The following is a 16326-nucleotide window of genomic DNA, read 5'->3' as shown; positions in this document are numbered from 1 at the left end:
TATTGGGCCATTTTAAGAAACACAGGACAACCAAATAGTGTTTATAAGGTGCTTCCTGATGTGCTTCATCCTGCATTCCAGACTACAGGGAAAAAGGAAATACTGTACTTGGAATTTCCTATGTCCAGCTTTAATTCAAAAGCATTCCAGCCAAAAGTATCATTTGGTATAGGTGAAAGTTGACATGCCTAAAACAGCAACCTAGAGTAACACTACAATAACAAAAAAATTGCAGACTTGAGTCTGTGCTTTATTGCAGGGTTTTTTTTAAGTGTGGGGCCCTTGGAGGCATCAGAAGACAAGCTGTTCCAGTGTCCAACTTGCTCCCATTTTAGCAGCCATAAAAGTGTATATTAATACATTTTAACATTGTTTAAGCAGATCATGATGACTGATTAGAGCATATATGAAAACTTTCACAGATCTACTTCACTCATCTCATTTTCTGAACATTCTTTATTGTCAACTGCAAAAGTGCGGCCCGCAGCTTCGTTTTTATTGGCCCACGACACATTGTAAAAATAAAATTATAACCAAAAAAATGGGAAAAAATAGAGCAAAAAGGTCAAATGTAATGAGAGGAACCTGACATGTTGATACTCATAACTAATAAAACCAAGCTATGTCTTTAAATATATGTAAGGGGTTTTTTAGCCTTTTTACAAAATTAAAAAATACATAAAATATCAAAATGGTCCCACTCATTTGCGTTTCAGTATGCGGCCCTCGTGGATAACAAAAGTTTGGACAACTGTGGGTTACACACATAAGCGAGTGCACAACTGCCAAGTAAACACAGAGACCATATAAAACACTATAAATTATAAAACTAAATCTTAAGTCACATATCTGAAGCCCTTGTGAACCAGCAAAAAATGACTTGTCGGTCCGTTCTGCATAATATACACACCAGCAACCACACGTAACTTCAAAATGTAGGCGAGCTGAACCTATGTAACTTGCAAATCAATTAAAAAAAAGATCAAATCAACAAATCAATGCAAACACATTTTGTTTTATTATCCACTGTGCAATGTTAACAATGCTGTAATGTGTGGTGCATTTAGAAGCATTTTACCTGTTTGAAAATGTACTAAAACTGTACGTAGTCTTTGGAGAGTGTTTTTGTCCTCCGGTCTTTCTTTTTTTGGTGTAAATTGTAAACACTGGAAGATGGTCATTAGTTGTGTTGTTATCAAAGTCATTGGTGAATATATTATCAATTCGGGGGGCACAGTGGTCTGTTATTCTGCTTGGTCTGGTGATTTTAGGATATAGACTCAAGCTATACATTGTGTCTATGAAGTCACCTATTACCTTGTTTTTGTGTGGATTCAGAAGATCAATATTGAAGTCTCCCCATACGAAGATTATTTTTTGACTGATGTCTGTGAAGGTTGTTTTAATCCAATACGCAGACATTTCAATGCCAACTTATTCATGCATTTTTGTTTTTTCCTTTACAGATTTCAATCGTTATGCATTCCAAAATATTATCTACAGCAAATGACATGTTCTTTACCATTTTGTAGTTCAGATGTTAGTCCGCGTACACCGCCACTCCTCCTCCACTTTTATTATTCCTGTGAATGCAGATCATTTCATAACCTTCCGGCTCAAAGTCCATGCCTTTGTCGACGTTAATCCACGTTTCCGCGATTGAATTGATTCAAATATTGTCTGATGTTGTTATAATTTGCATATATGCTTCTGCTGTTTATGTGAATGATTGACAACTTACTGACCCAATATTAATGTTGTGTGTGTCCAGATCTATGTTGCCGTTCAAAGCCGCGGCTAGCTGGTTAGCTTGCCTTGTAATGGCTGTCAGCACTTCGTTTGTTTTGGTGAGTCCGAACCGAAGGCAGAGATGTCACGAGTGATCACAAAGTGTGGTCAGGAATACTAAAAAAAAAATTCCAAAAGAGTTGAAAAAGTTTAGAACTCGAGCTCTCGAGTTTAAAGCGAGCTCTTACCATCAACGTCCTTTCCGATCAACAGGAAGTAACTTGACAATTACAAAAGCAAATCAATAGACAAATCTGTGGAAGTCATTACAAAATGAGGAGTGGATATTTAGCTTTATTTAAGGTGAATTGCCTCATTTAAAACACAATAACCAAAGGCTTGCCTTATTTGCACCATCAATGTTTTCTTCAGGTGTTTTTGTGCTTGTTGTGAGATCATTCAAACCTGCAATAAAAGCCTGTTGTTCCAGCGATCAAGTCTGATGCTTGTGTGCCTTGCCGAACATTACAGTACCATTACTGCCACCTGGTGACCAGTGTAGAATACTACATGTCATCCACAGCGTCTTTGAATGCATCTTTTGAATGCCTCAAATTTGTATTTTTGTTCATTTAGCCATTATGCCATTTATGCTTGAAAAGGTATGTAAAAAAATACATACAATGCTTATATATACACAGTACATATATATATAAATATATATATATTTTTTTACTAATAATGAACCACTATAGTGATAGTGTGAAGTCGCAAAATTTGCCATGTGGCGAGGGACGACTGTATAAGTTCAGACATGTATAGTGTACACACATACACACACACACACACACACACAGAGGACATGCACATGTAAACACAGGCCCTAAAAATAATAGTTAAGCTGAAGTCAGCAGTTTCCACCTACAGGCATTCATTCTCTGTGCAAACACATCCAAACTCATAGAACATACAGCAGAGACAATGAGCCAGAAAAAAGACACACGGTTGGAAGCACACACATCTGGTCTCAAAATTAAAATAAAAACAGGGCGATATATCACCAGATATTCTAAGCTTTTTGGACATTTGTCGGATATACGCTTTGTTGCATTATTGAAGAAAAACAGGTACATTTTGCACGTTAAACAAGTCTGTTCAAACATTCATAGATTTTGTCCTCCAGCTAGTTTCAAATGAATGTCAGCCATTTAGTTTGTTGGCAAACAAACAAAATTCAACAGAAACCTTGCCCGCAGAATCTTTGGGGTTTGTTTTGTTTTGTCACATTTCAGGTGCAGTTTCTGGGTAGGAAATATAAATTACGCAACAAACACCACAACCTTCTCTCTGAATGCTTGACAGCCTTTATCGGCAAACACAGAGCTGTGCTTGGTAAACACACCAGGTGATGAAGACTCAGTTCCAAGCACAACGACTGACTACGGTGCACATTCAACCAAATTTTGATTTATCTTGAGTTTTATTATCAAATAGTAAACAAAAACACAGAAGAGTAAAAAAAAAAAAAAAATCGTTATTAAAAAATGTCATATGCACTGCAAAAACTAAATTTCAAGAAAGTAAAAAAAATCAAAAAAGTCCTATTTTAAGCAACCATTTCTTTTTTTTTCCTAAAAAGAAAAATACCTTACCACTTGCGAAAAATAATCTGATATTAAGAAAGGTTTAGCTAGCCAATTCTATGAAGATATTTTTTGCCATAAAGTTTTTCTTTTTTCTAATCCGAGCTAAAAACCTTATTTGGATTATTCTTCAACAACAGATGGAAATATATATTTGTCTTACATTAAGAATAAAACTGGTTTCTAAGCTTTTGACATTTAAGAATGGACTCACACACAAAAAATATATCTACACTGCAAAAACTACATTTCAAGAAAGCAAAAAAAATAAAAAGTCCCGTTTTAAGCAACCATGTCTTAATGATTTGCTGATTTCGGATCAATGTGAAGGCTGCACAGCAAATTTCATAGAGCGTACCCAGATTTATTATATTAAATCTACTTATCAAATTTAAAATTATTAAACTTCATTCAAGAAAATATCTAGTATTATCTAGTTTCTAAATCTAAAAACTAGTGATTTTACATTCAAATCATGCCAAAAAAGATTTCTGATAGTTTTTATGACAATAGGTTTTCCTAAATTAAGTGAATTTTAGATACAATCGCACTTTTTTCTTTTTAAATAAGCGTTCCATGCGTATAATTTGCCTCATTGTTGTTGACAAGCTCAAGAAGTAACCAACATAACTAACATAACGACCAGAAGAGACGTTAGCTGCATGGTGGTTGAGTGATTAGGATGATAGCCCCACAATCAGGTAATCAAATCTGTATCGGAACACCTCTGTGTGGAACCCGCATGCTCTCCCTGTGGCTGTTCTCTGTGTCCTCTGGCTTCCTTCCGCGTACCAACAATATGCATGATAGGCCAATTGAAGAGTCCAAAAATTGTCCACAGGTATGACTGGTTGTTTGTCTATAAACTTCAGATTCCCCTTGGAAATGTCACTTATTTGTTCCAAGGTCAAAATGTTTCTGTTTTAACAAACATAATGTTAACCTCTTAACCCTAACAAATGAGGAGGGCGTGATAAAATTCTCATCACAGATGTGCTTCATGCATCTTGGAGGAAGAAACAAACAACTCGTCTTGAAAGCAGTTTTATTTTTTCTGAGATGTAGGTTCTGATTGTTGATTAATTGCATCTTGAAGTAATTGAGGCAACCAGTGGCTGCAACCAGTGTTATCTAAAGACGCAAACACGATGTCGGCTATGGGAAGTTGAGTTGCAGACCTCCACTGTGGCAAAACTAGTCTGGGTAGGATTATTATTCTGATCAAGACAACAACAGTGTTGTTATAGGAATTCAGAGCTTTCAGACAGGGATCAGGAGGACGGTGTTGCTATCAACATTTACACCTGTCATCGCTCACCACAATTAGCATCATCCAGCATCTGTAGTTCCACAGTAAGTCTGCTCACAAATCACACCTCCACAGGGGACACTGGCGTGTGAGTGGTTAAGGATGAAGATAGTGGAAGATGGATGTTGAAGGTCCTCCGGTTGAACAGCAAAACATTAAAGCTGTAACTCTAAATGCAATCGTGAGATTGAGTGAGGTGCTATTTCAGCATGACCTGCCAATAGCGTTCATTCACACACATTTGCTAGTAACAATGTCAGGGCCCTCACACGGAGGAGACAGCAAATGGTGCGTACTGTACGTCTCTCTCAAGTAGCTTTTCTGACTGCTACATTTGATCCAAATTGAGTTTGTGCGTGTGTGGGTGGGGGATTTTCATCAAAATCCACCCACGAAAGTGTCTGAGATTTCGCGGGAGCTGGGAATTAATCACTGAAGAAATGACAGTCGTCCCTCGCCACTCCGCAGTTTGAATTTCGCGGCTTCACTCTTATCGTGGTTCTTCAAAAATAGATGAATTCATAAATCATGCTGCTTTGTGGTTGAATACGGACAATTATTAGTCAAAAAATATGCATATTGAAGCAAATTTCTACGTATATTTGGCCTAAATTAAGCATTTTCAAGCATAAAAATGGCGTCACATTCAAAGACACTGAATGATATGCAGCATTCTACACTGGTCACTAGGTGTCAGTAATGTTACTGTAATATTCACTTGATTGCCGGTACAACTGGCTTTTATTGCACGTGTGAATTATCTCACAGCAGGCACACTCTGAACCCAACAACGTCACTTCCTGTCCCCCCGCCACTCTGTTTCCCGAGGGAACACATGTGTAGTAACACAAGAGAACGAGTCTTATTTATGTCTTAAATGGCATATTATGTATACCATACTGGGTAATGCAAGTGAAAAGGTGACAGTAGGGGAGTTCATGTCTAAAGGGCTCTAATAATGTTAAAAACCATATTTAGAAGGTTGTAAACAGGTTTTATATGCGCTAACTATGAAAATATTCAATATTAATATATATTTAATATACAAATAAGCAATTCTACAGTACTTTGCGGGAATTCATTGATCACGATCGGAACCAATAACCACGTTAATCGTCTGTCGCTTACGGCGATAAGCGAATTTCCGCGAAGTAGGATTTAATATTAAGAAATTTAATATTTTTGCATTAGACCGTAGAAAACCTGTTGATGACCTTCCAAATACATTTTAACGACAGTTAAATCTAAATTTAAAAAACAGATATTAAAAGTTATCGATTTCCATCAACATTCATTCGTTTCATCAACTGTAACGCTGTAAGGTTTCTTCCAACACACGCCTTAACAATTCCAGGGAATACTGTGAGAAAGTCTTACCCCCCTACTAGGTCCTATGTAGGGAAAGTTGGGGGTATTTTGTTTTTTTTTTCTAAACCCTGGGTAAAAGAGAAAAGTTCCTGCGGGGGAAGAGGGCCTATTAAACAGGTCAAATAGTAGAAATGAGCACAGTAATAAACATATTGTTCAATGAAGGTGACACATGAAAACAATAGGAAAAACAGTGAAAATGCTTGAAGTAAACATTCATTTCAGCGTTCCGGCGGGCGCAAACCAGGGTGTACAGGATGAGAGTCGGGAGTGCTAGCCACCGAGCTAAAAGCCCAACCTGCCAACTCGATACCCGGCGCAGCTCTTAAGGTGTCAGGGAGTGAGGTTTACTCGCACAGCCATCCCCATTACACATACTGTGTACGCACAGCATATGATGTCAAACAACGGCTTTTACTTTCAAAGTACAATGTGAAATATAGAATATTAAGAGACTTTTTTCCTTCTTTTCCATTCATTTGTCCATTGTAACAACAGGCCCCTCCCCTTCTCAGCCCCACCTGTACACCTCTCAGCTCCGTGCAGTCTCTGATGCCTTTGTGTGTGTGTGCATCACCCTCACGCTCAGCTGGATGATCTGCAAGTTGCACATTCCAGGAGAGTGTATCAGTGTGTGTGTGTGTGAGAGAGAGAGACAGAGAGAGAGACAGAGAGAGTGACAGAGGCGTCTTGATGGATTGGATCTGGTTATCCATTGCGTCAAGGGATTCGTAATTCTTGGCTGTAATCTGCAACCAACTGGACACATAGATGACACACTGCACTGTTCCCCATCCTAAATACAGAGGTAAGAATAACACCACAGATCTATTTGCTCCTCACTGTAGTATAGACTTTGTGGTATATTGCAATAATTCATCAGATGTGCTTGCTGCAGCCAAATAATTGTTGTGAGCCTTCTTCATGCATGCCTGTGAATATATTTCATGACGAACAGATGTGGTTTAAAAGTTATGTATCAGGTATAATGTCGATCAAAACAACCGTAAGGTTTTTCTAACAAATGTACATAATAAAAATTGCCATTCACCTGAGTATATTTGAACATGCAACATTCACTCACTAGCCACAACATAAGGTGCAACCTAATGATGTTCAACACAAGAAATGCGTCAAAAATGATGTTTTTGCAAAGATAATAATGCTCAGTTTTGACAATGTGTGATGTAGAGGTGCACTGCATTATGAGATTGGCTGGTCCAAATATTAGACACACCTGTCAGTATGATGCAGTGCACTTCTACAACTCAAAGTAAATTGTATCATTGTGGAAGCTAAATGCTTTTTGCATTGTATACAGCTTTTGTACTGGATCTTATTAAGTACTGCAGGTGTACCTAATGTTGTGGCCAGTGAGTGTCCTTTTCAGATAGCCAGATGGGAGCGCGCACACGCACGCACACATATTTACCTCTAGACGTTGTTAAATGGTGGCCAATTAGGAAACCCGATATTAATACTGTATTTGTTGTACAATACTCTGTGCACTTGGGTTATAATTTCAGGATCAACATTGTTACTGAATAATAAATAGGCAATAAAATACACTTAAGCACCAAGGACAGTTCCGTTTTTCAGAGTGAAACCTCCAAAGTTGAATTCCTCAAAAGTGGTACAATTTAGAGTTGGACTAAAATATGGCTCAACAGTCAAATTATCATGCGTGATGTCACAATTCTCGTGAGACTTCAACTCGGTGAGCATTTAAAGCAGGTTTGGAAAACTTTTTCCTAAATGCATTCACTCACCTTCAAGCGATGATGCTATTGGGTGAGCTGCAGCCAACCCTTGCTGACGTGGGAAGGACACACCCCGGACTGGTCACCAGTCAATCACAGGGCACATATTGTACACTGTAGACCAGGGGTTTCATAAGAGTGGGGGGGGGGGGGGGGGTTGATTGGCACACTGTAGAAATTTAGTTTTAAATCTAAATGGGGAAGAGAGCTAAAAGGCACAATGTAAAGGGATTAATCTGAAATGTTGATACTAATAACTAATAATAACACAAGGCTTCGTCTTTAAAAGAAAACTGCCCTTTTTTGGAATTTTTTTATCCACAATCCTTATGTGAGACATGAACGCACGAGGCAGTTAATAATGCAGTTCATAAAAATTCTCCAGCAACATTTTATGGTTTTATATCCATGCTGTGACCACGTAGTAACAGGCACATTCGTGATAACATGTAATACTTACAGTATTTGGTTGTATTTTGGTCATTTTAAGCGTTACCCGAACTTCCTTCCTGGGCGCATTGATATCACAGAGCCCATAGCAACAAACGCCACTTCCGTCAACAAGAGCAGTATAGGGAGAGCGTTCGCTTTCGCTGATCATGGCAGACTACTCCTGAAAACTACTTTTGACTTTTCCTCCCCCCGGCAGAGAATAATGTTGCTGGGTGCTAGACAGATCCAGCTATAGTGGAATTCTCATAGCATTAGCATGTAGCACTAGTGCTAATCGTTTTATTGACAAAATAAGAGCATAATAAAACAGTCACTAACAATGTCCGGCCTCACAGCCAGTAGCCACAGCTTCAATCTGCTCCAATGTTCAGTTGGTGGCGTGTGGAACCTCAAAGTTGACCAACTTTTCAGCTTATTGCCACAACCTTCTACAATGCATGTGTGAGGCATGATTTAGAACCTAGCATTAACTTGTCCAAACTCACAGGTGATGCCGCAGCTCTGGTAGCTTACGTTACCCCTGGGGAGTGGCCTGAGGCGTTGCGAGTGAGGCGCTGTGAGCGAGGCACTGTGTCACTACACCAGGAAAGTAGTTCTTCGGTGCATAACACTGTTGCTGTAGCTTTGTTAATATGCGGGTCACATTATGTAAATGGAACACTGTTGACATTTTGGGAGTTTTAGAGAGCTTTATCGTCAGAATAGGTGCTTCCCGTTACGTGCATTGTTAGCTGCCTCGTGCTAGCTGTTTTCGTCTATTTAGAACGCATAGAAAAGGAAAAGAAGTGTGTTCATGTGTCACATAAGGATTGTGGATGATGGGCAAATTCCCCCCCAAAAATTCAGTTTTCATTTAAATTTACATGTAATGATTTTTTAGTTGGTGTTTGTCACAAAATGTATAAAAATATATAAAAAAATATTAAAGTGGCCGCCCGCACCCTTTGATTTTTCAGTATGTGGCCCTTGGTGTAAAAAGTATGGCCACCCTTGCTGTAGACAAACAGTTCACACTCACATTCACACGTATGGACAGTTTAGGGAGTAAACCCGCACACATCATGCTAGATTCAAACACAGAACCACCTGGCCGTGAGGCAGGCGTGCTCGCCACATGCGTCACTGTGCTAAATTGTGTCCAATTTAGGCCCTTCGACTGTATTTATGGGTACAGAGTAAGCAGGGTAGTCATTAAGAGTTATAGATTGTAACTAACTAAAGGTCAGCAGGAGCATATTGAATTTAAAGACCCAACCCATAGTGAGCTTCTGTAAGATGAATGTGCTGTTGGTGGGGAGTGCGGTTATTAACTCTGACCACTCTCTTGACGCCCAGCAAGTACAACAGAAGTGAAATTAAATTAACATTACAAATTTCTGGAATTGGAATTACACTGCATTGTCGTGTTTCACACAAGTGATTTATGAAGTGGTTCATTCGGTAATTATGTGCAGTACGTTCAGACGGGGGCTCAGAAAGTATTTATTTTAGATGGCAACTGCACTGCAAGAATACTTTCCAAAGCTAATTTCAGATGGCCTACAGGGACATATTTGCCATTATGTGAGGTTCCATCACAACAGCTACATGAGTCTACACTTATGTCTTATTACTACACATGGTGCAATGCGTTTACACACTATGTTTTTTAATAGGGTGAAACTGGAGCCAGCCAACAATAAAGAAAAAAGCTTTTTTTACATGACTTATCATGTTCAGTGTCACAGCAGTTGCCGGAGCCTATACCAGTTGGCTTGGAACAAAAGGAAACTATATACCATGGATTTGGTCACCAATCAGTCACAGGGTCATCAATTTGTGTGTTAATGCACCAGTCTGCCTCACAGAGTTTGCATGTTCTCCCATGCTCGCATGGGTTTACTCCTGGTGCTTTGGTTTCTAAAAATATTAATGTTAGGTTAATTGGAGACTCTAAATGTGAGTGTGAATGGTTGTTTGTCCATATGGTCCCTGTGATTGACTGCTAACCAGTCCAGGGTGTAGCCACCACCTCTTGCCCAAAGTCAGCTGGGATAGGCTCTAGCTCACCCATGACCCTGAAAATGTAATAGGGTGGCACCTAATACCCTCTAAAGTCCTGCTTTTGTCCCCTTGGGCATCTTTTCTATAGCGTTGTGGCCCCACAAAAATGTACATTCACTTATCTTGGGGGCCTGTAATTAGCAATACTGTCGTCCCTCACGGTTCGAACATCGGTCCCTCACTCTATCATGGTTTTTCTATGACTACGGACTATTATTAGTCAAAAAACATTGGAAGACAAGTTATATGTGGTATTCTGGTCACTAGGCATCAGTAATGTTATGTTGATGAGACATCACATTAGATTAGATACATTACCGTCACACTGCATGGAGTCAACTATGTCAACATGACATAGTGAAAAGAAGTTTTCCTCCTATTCCATGTGGAAGTGGTAAGCTTTTGGCTTTTTACTTTCTCCTTCTTCCACACTCTGTTTGAAACCCGTTTTTAAGTTTAGAATAAAGCATGGTAGCATGCTGTGTTTAAAGCAGCTGCTGTCCCTGCAGTGATCCCGTAGCCTGTGCATTACAGTTGAGCAATATGTTGTTGAATAATAGAATATTTCATGTCCACAGGGCTCCAATAATGGTAAAAAAATTGTATTTTGAAAGTCATAAACAGATTTTCTATCCTCTAACCACAAAAATATTCCATTCATTAATATTGAATCCTACTTTGCGGAATTCACTTATTGTGGTTGGGTCTGGACCAACCAATTAACCGCAATAAACGAGGGATGACTGTATATTAACAAAAAATGTACATTGAGGGACAGAAATTAATCTTAATGTACTCTTATTTCTGACAGTGCAGTTTTCCATATCATCCGGTGAAGCAGGACAGAGGACATGGACAGTTTGACTCGGCACGTGGAACGAGACCTCGAGGCTACGTCGCTGCCACTTCCAGTCACACTTCCAGAATGGTTGGAGGAAACAAATGAGACCATGGGGAATCAATTCCAGCAGCCTGACTGGCAGGTAGAAGAAAGTTCTTACTTCACTACAATAAGAGATGACTGGGAATAAAGCTAATTTTGTACAGCAGTTGCTAGAAAAGTGGAATAAATATTCACCTGTGACCGTTCCCCTCCCGTCAGGTGGCTCTGTGGGCTTTAGCATACTCCCTTATCATCCTGGTGTCCGTCACTGGGAACGTCACGGTCATCTGGATCATTCTCGCTCACAGGCGAATGAGGACTGTGACTAACTATTTCATCGTCAACCTGGCCTTCTCCGATGTTTCCATGGCAACATTTAACACCCTGTTCAACTTTGTCTACGCGCTACACAACGACTGGTACTTTGGCCTGGGCTACTGTCGATTCCAGAACTTCTTTCCCATCACCGCCATGTTTTCATCCATTTACTCCATGGCTGCCATCGCAGTGGACAGGTGAGGAAGCGCCTTTGAAAATATGGCCAAGCTTGAACCGAAGCTGAGCTGTCAAACGCCTCACTATAAGGTGGTAGATCATGTGACTGAAGTCCTGGCTGTACCCCACCTCTCGCCCAAAGTCAGCTGGGAAAGAGTGCTCACCAGTGACCTTGAATAGGATAAGTGTTAGATAATGAATGATAATATTTATTTGGATTTCCACACAAAAAATGAGTCCATTCTCAACTCAGTAAGCCGCCATCTATCTTCATTTGCTTTGGTATTATGCCTGAATGACTGTGGAAAATAAAATACGCTTTTAATTAGAGGCTGTTAAAAGATAGATGCAGCTACTTAAGAGAAGGGCTTTGAAAAGTATACAGTATGCAGTATTTGAAGGCTAACTGATATATGAATGGTTACATCCTGGCCATTAAAAGACTGTTAAATATCAACCTCTGTGTGTAGGCAGCTGTAAATGGCTCTGAATTCATTAACCTTTCACTCCTGTGTTAGATACATGGCCATCATCCACCCTTTGAAGCCTCGCCTCTCCTCCACCTCCACCAAGGTTGTGATCACGCTCATATGGATCGTAGCCATCTTACTCGCATTCCCACAGTGCTACTACAGCGTGACCAGATTTTACTACCCCAGAACTGTTTGCATGGTCGACTGGCCGGACGACTATGGCGGAACACATCAGCTCAGGTGAAGGATCATGTGGTGCTCAGCTGCTCAGAGTCAAGCGCAAATTTGCATTTAAATCAGTAGAACAACACACACGCAGCGGGCCTTTGCCAAAAGTGAACTTTTGCCACCACGCCTTTAACTTTCATGGAAGTCAGTTGTAAAAATGTAGTTGTTGCGTAATCCTACACAGTTGCATTGATAACTGAGAAAAGGTGGTTTTTTTGGTTAGGAATTGACAAAGAACATGCAATGATATGACCTTTGACCCCATCAATCACATGTATCGGTTTGATCTAATCATTATCTTGATATCTATTTATCTATCGATCCCGTAGCTACCAGTTTGCTGTCATATTGCTGATCTACCTGTTCCCCCTGCTGGTGATGCTGGTGACCTACAGTCTGGTAGGCAGGACCCTGTGGGGAGGCCACATCCCAGGAGAGGCTTCGGACCACTACCACAGCCAGATCACAGCAAAGCGAAAGGTCAACACCTTTTCATTCCGCTTGAAATGAGTCTACATGACACATGTAATATTTTTGCGCCTGCCGAGTTGACATATGGTGACTTTTATTCTGTGTTTGCTCTCAGGTGGTGAAGATGATGGTTGTTGTGGTGGTGACCTTTGCTCTGTGCTGGCTGCCCTACCACACATACTTCATACTGGGATCATTCAATAGAGACATTTACAAGCAACATTACATTCAACAGGTTAGCATTGTTTTTTTTCTGCCATGTTTGTTGATTGTGTTTTTTTTTTTATCCTGCCGAGACCCAGAAAAGCACACGTTTGACTTTTTTTTTTATTTGCCTTAAATAAGTGTAATATAAAAATAAGTGGGTAATGCCATAATATGTTTTTTTATGCAAAGTCCTTTGCAGTGGACAACTGTATCAAGTGACTGCAACTTGATGTATTTGTTGCATTAACCATCGTCATCATTTTGTATGAAGAAGTAGTAGTTGTTCACAACAGAGGACTTTGGAAAAATGTATTGTTTTCAGTATCGTAAAGGTTACCATATGTTACATGTTACTAGAAGCACCTCAAAGTCGCTCGCAAAACGCTTGTGCTTTAAAATAAAATGCCTAATTTGGTATAGATATTTTGGAAAGACAGATTTTGTATGTCATTGGACAAATTACCCAACATGTCACACACATCACGGGAAAGCGCAGGATGTCCTCTCCACAGCACGGCGGGTTTTTATTTTTGTGTGTTGAATTTGAAATAAGGCTGTGAAACGGTTGTGCCTTACGGAGAACAACAATACATTGCTGGGTCTCAGGTACAGTAATGGGGCACCAACCCCTCAAAATTGCATCACTTCACGGTTCTCTAAAAGTAAGAAGTCAATGCTCAAACCGGACTGCACCATTTTCAGGGCGAGATCCACAGCGTAACGTGCAAACTCCGAACTAAATAAATATACTGTAATGCTATTTAAGCTAGCTAACAGCGGCCACTTACTGCGAGGCAGAATTTACTATTATGGAACAGGAGGACCCAAACGCTGCAGGAAGCTTCCAGGTGCAATGATTAAAAAAAAATACACTTAAAAAAATACGTTTGTAAATGACTTCATTGCATTGTATGTAAATGGATATCCGTTTTTGAAATATGGACCGTTATTTTCCTTTAAAAATAATATACAGTTACAAATCCCATAGTTTTTGCATGTTTATGTTGTTTGGAGCGGCGAAACATTCCACTTTGTTCGACCGACCTTGAACGCACCATTGTGCATGCGCGAACTTTCTCCCTCGCTACAGATACTGTACTGTATTTTTACCGTTTTTCTTTCACCTCATATTTGGTCTCAAATGCCGATACTGCTACGAATGCATAAAGGTAAGTTTTGATGACGTTATGGAGTACTAATGTGCATTTTTGTTGGTGCACAACCTCAACAGTTAATTCATGCTAGCACGCCGCCTTTTACCACACACATCAAACAGCTAAGTTATAATTTTATCTTCTATGGTGGCTTTAATTTGATGTTGTTATTGTCTTAGTTTTACACAGTATATAATAAATAAGACACATTAGAGCGTTATAATGTAGGACCCACCCACCCCCGCCGGAGATTTGTGGGAACACGAGCCGGTCCGTGGGTCTAACCCGATTGGGGACCGCTGCTTATAGCATTTATTGGAACAATAAAAGCAGCGACATCGGTTGGATCTGGTGGGGCACTACACTTTTTCCTCTCAGCTTCAAGGAGTTGTCATGTGTTCAGTAAAGAAAAAAGTTGACAATAGAATTGTGTTTATCATTTATGTGTTTTTTTTTAAAGTTTTCCCTATCATTGGCAGGTTTACCTGACCATTTTTTGGTTAGCAATGAGCTCGACCATGTACAACCCTATCATTTACTGCTGTCTTAACCAAAGGTAAAAAGTCCCGTTTGCAACAATACTCAAACGCACCTTAGTGTGTAGTTGTTCACAAAGTTGTTCTCTCTTGTAGGTTCCGTGCTGGTTTCCGTCACGCCTTTTCTTGGTGTCCTTTCATCAAAGTGTCAGAGGAGGACAAGATGGAGCTGCAGTACACACACACCTTCAGAGTGACCATGACACGCAGCCAAGGCAATAACGGCGCACACACCTCCGTAGATACAAACAACACTTGTGATGCAAACAAAGGCTTTGGGCAAGGATGACGGAAAGGATGACAGTACATTCCTGGTGCAAAGAGGCGGTTTGTGTACTCAAATTATCCTACAAGCATCATTACATGTGAACAACACTGAGGGTGCGATGGGATGACTTGGTGTTACGGTGATCGTGGTGTAATGAATTTTTAAAAATACCACAGAAGACAATTTTTTTAATTTACTGCATTTGCTGCTATTGTGAATGATCGTGAGGCCCACCTCATATCCTTTTTGTCTTTAGTGAAGTGTTTCTCACTTAGGGGTTTCTTGAGGACCCCAATTGGTGAGTAACTAAAGTAAACATATAAATACCACCTTTCAAAAGCTTAAAATGTGTAGTGAACTTAAACATTGAAAAGTACCGCTCTTGCTTTGGCTTCTTTTTTAGTTGTATTGTCATTTGCCTTTTTTGTGTATTATCACTGATTGTGAAAGGGTATATGCACAAAAGAGCCAAAGAAAGCCCTACTCCCAACACTTGATGTGACCCAGACTCTACCTCCAGAGACCCCCCGTCAAACTGACTTTGAGACCCCTACTTTTGGACCACATTTTCCTTGGATTTTTAGTGGATTTCCGTGTTTTCCCACTACCAAACATCTCAAGGTTTTCACTGCTGGAGTGGTAGACATGCCTGTTTGTGGGGGAACATTTAAGTTTTTATATTTATTGGCTAAATGGCCCTGTTTCTGGAAGAAAAAAAAGAGCACACATTGGTAGGTGTAGATGGCTGTAAAATACATTTTGGGAAGAAGTCACACAGCAATCATGTCTTTGGTGTATTTAAAATCAGTTGACCAAAAATCCCGCAGATTAAAAGTGTTAAGTGTTGTCTGTCTTGGCAGGACACATTTAACTTCCAATATGCATATTCAGTATTAGCCAAGACGACAGATTATTAATGAGCATGTGACAATGCGAAACATTAATGCGGGTGTAAATTTATGCAGAGCTGCCAAGATACTGACATTGTACAAGGACATACTGCACTATATTGCATAAAAGTAATATTTTCTTTTATTTAAAGAGTCCTTACTCATAAGCCAAGATTTTGTCGTTCCATTCCCTCATGCACTTTGGTTCTTTATGCTTTGCTTGGAAAATAAAATGGAGTGTATTCATGTAATAGAAATGTAAATAATGAATGGCAATCATCACGGTCTGGTCCTGAGTTCTATTTATGAATACGTACAGTGGCATTGTGAACGATCGGTGTTTGGTGTCTGCACAAAACAGGTCAGTTGTTTTGAGGCCTAAATAATAAACATGCAACGTGTTAATGTGAATTTTTG

General features: G+C 39.7%; 1 protein-coding gene across 1 annotated transcript; it reads left to right on the top strand.

Annotated features, from left to right (window-relative positions):
- Positions 1-6638: 6638 nt before the first annotated feature.
- Positions 6639-16311, top strand: tacr2 (tachykinin receptor 2). Its single transcript, XM_054770509.1, has 8 exons — positions 6639-6856; positions 11116-11287; positions 11407-11702; positions 12201-12395; positions 12713-12863; positions 12970-13089; positions 14695-14771; positions 14848-16311. Exons 2-8 carry the CDS (start codon positions 11156-11158, stop codon positions 15038-15040), a joined length of 1164 nt encoding a protein of 387 aa, XP_054626484.1. The 5' UTR covers positions 6639-6856; positions 11116-11155; the 3' UTR covers positions 15041-16311.
- The last annotated feature ends 15 nt before the right edge of the window (positions 16312-16326 follow it).

Source organism: Dunckerocampus dactyliophorus, chromosome 3 (genome assembly GCF_027744805.1).
Source record: "Dunckerocampus dactyliophorus isolate RoL2022-P2 chromosome 3, RoL_Ddac_1.1, whole genome shotgun sequence".
Classification (NCBI taxonomy): Eukaryota; Metazoa; Chordata; class Actinopteri; order Syngnathiformes; family Syngnathidae; genus Dunckerocampus; species Dunckerocampus dactyliophorus.
Note: the sequence above shows the minus strand (reverse complement) of the source record. Positions and strands in the feature narration are given on the sequence as shown.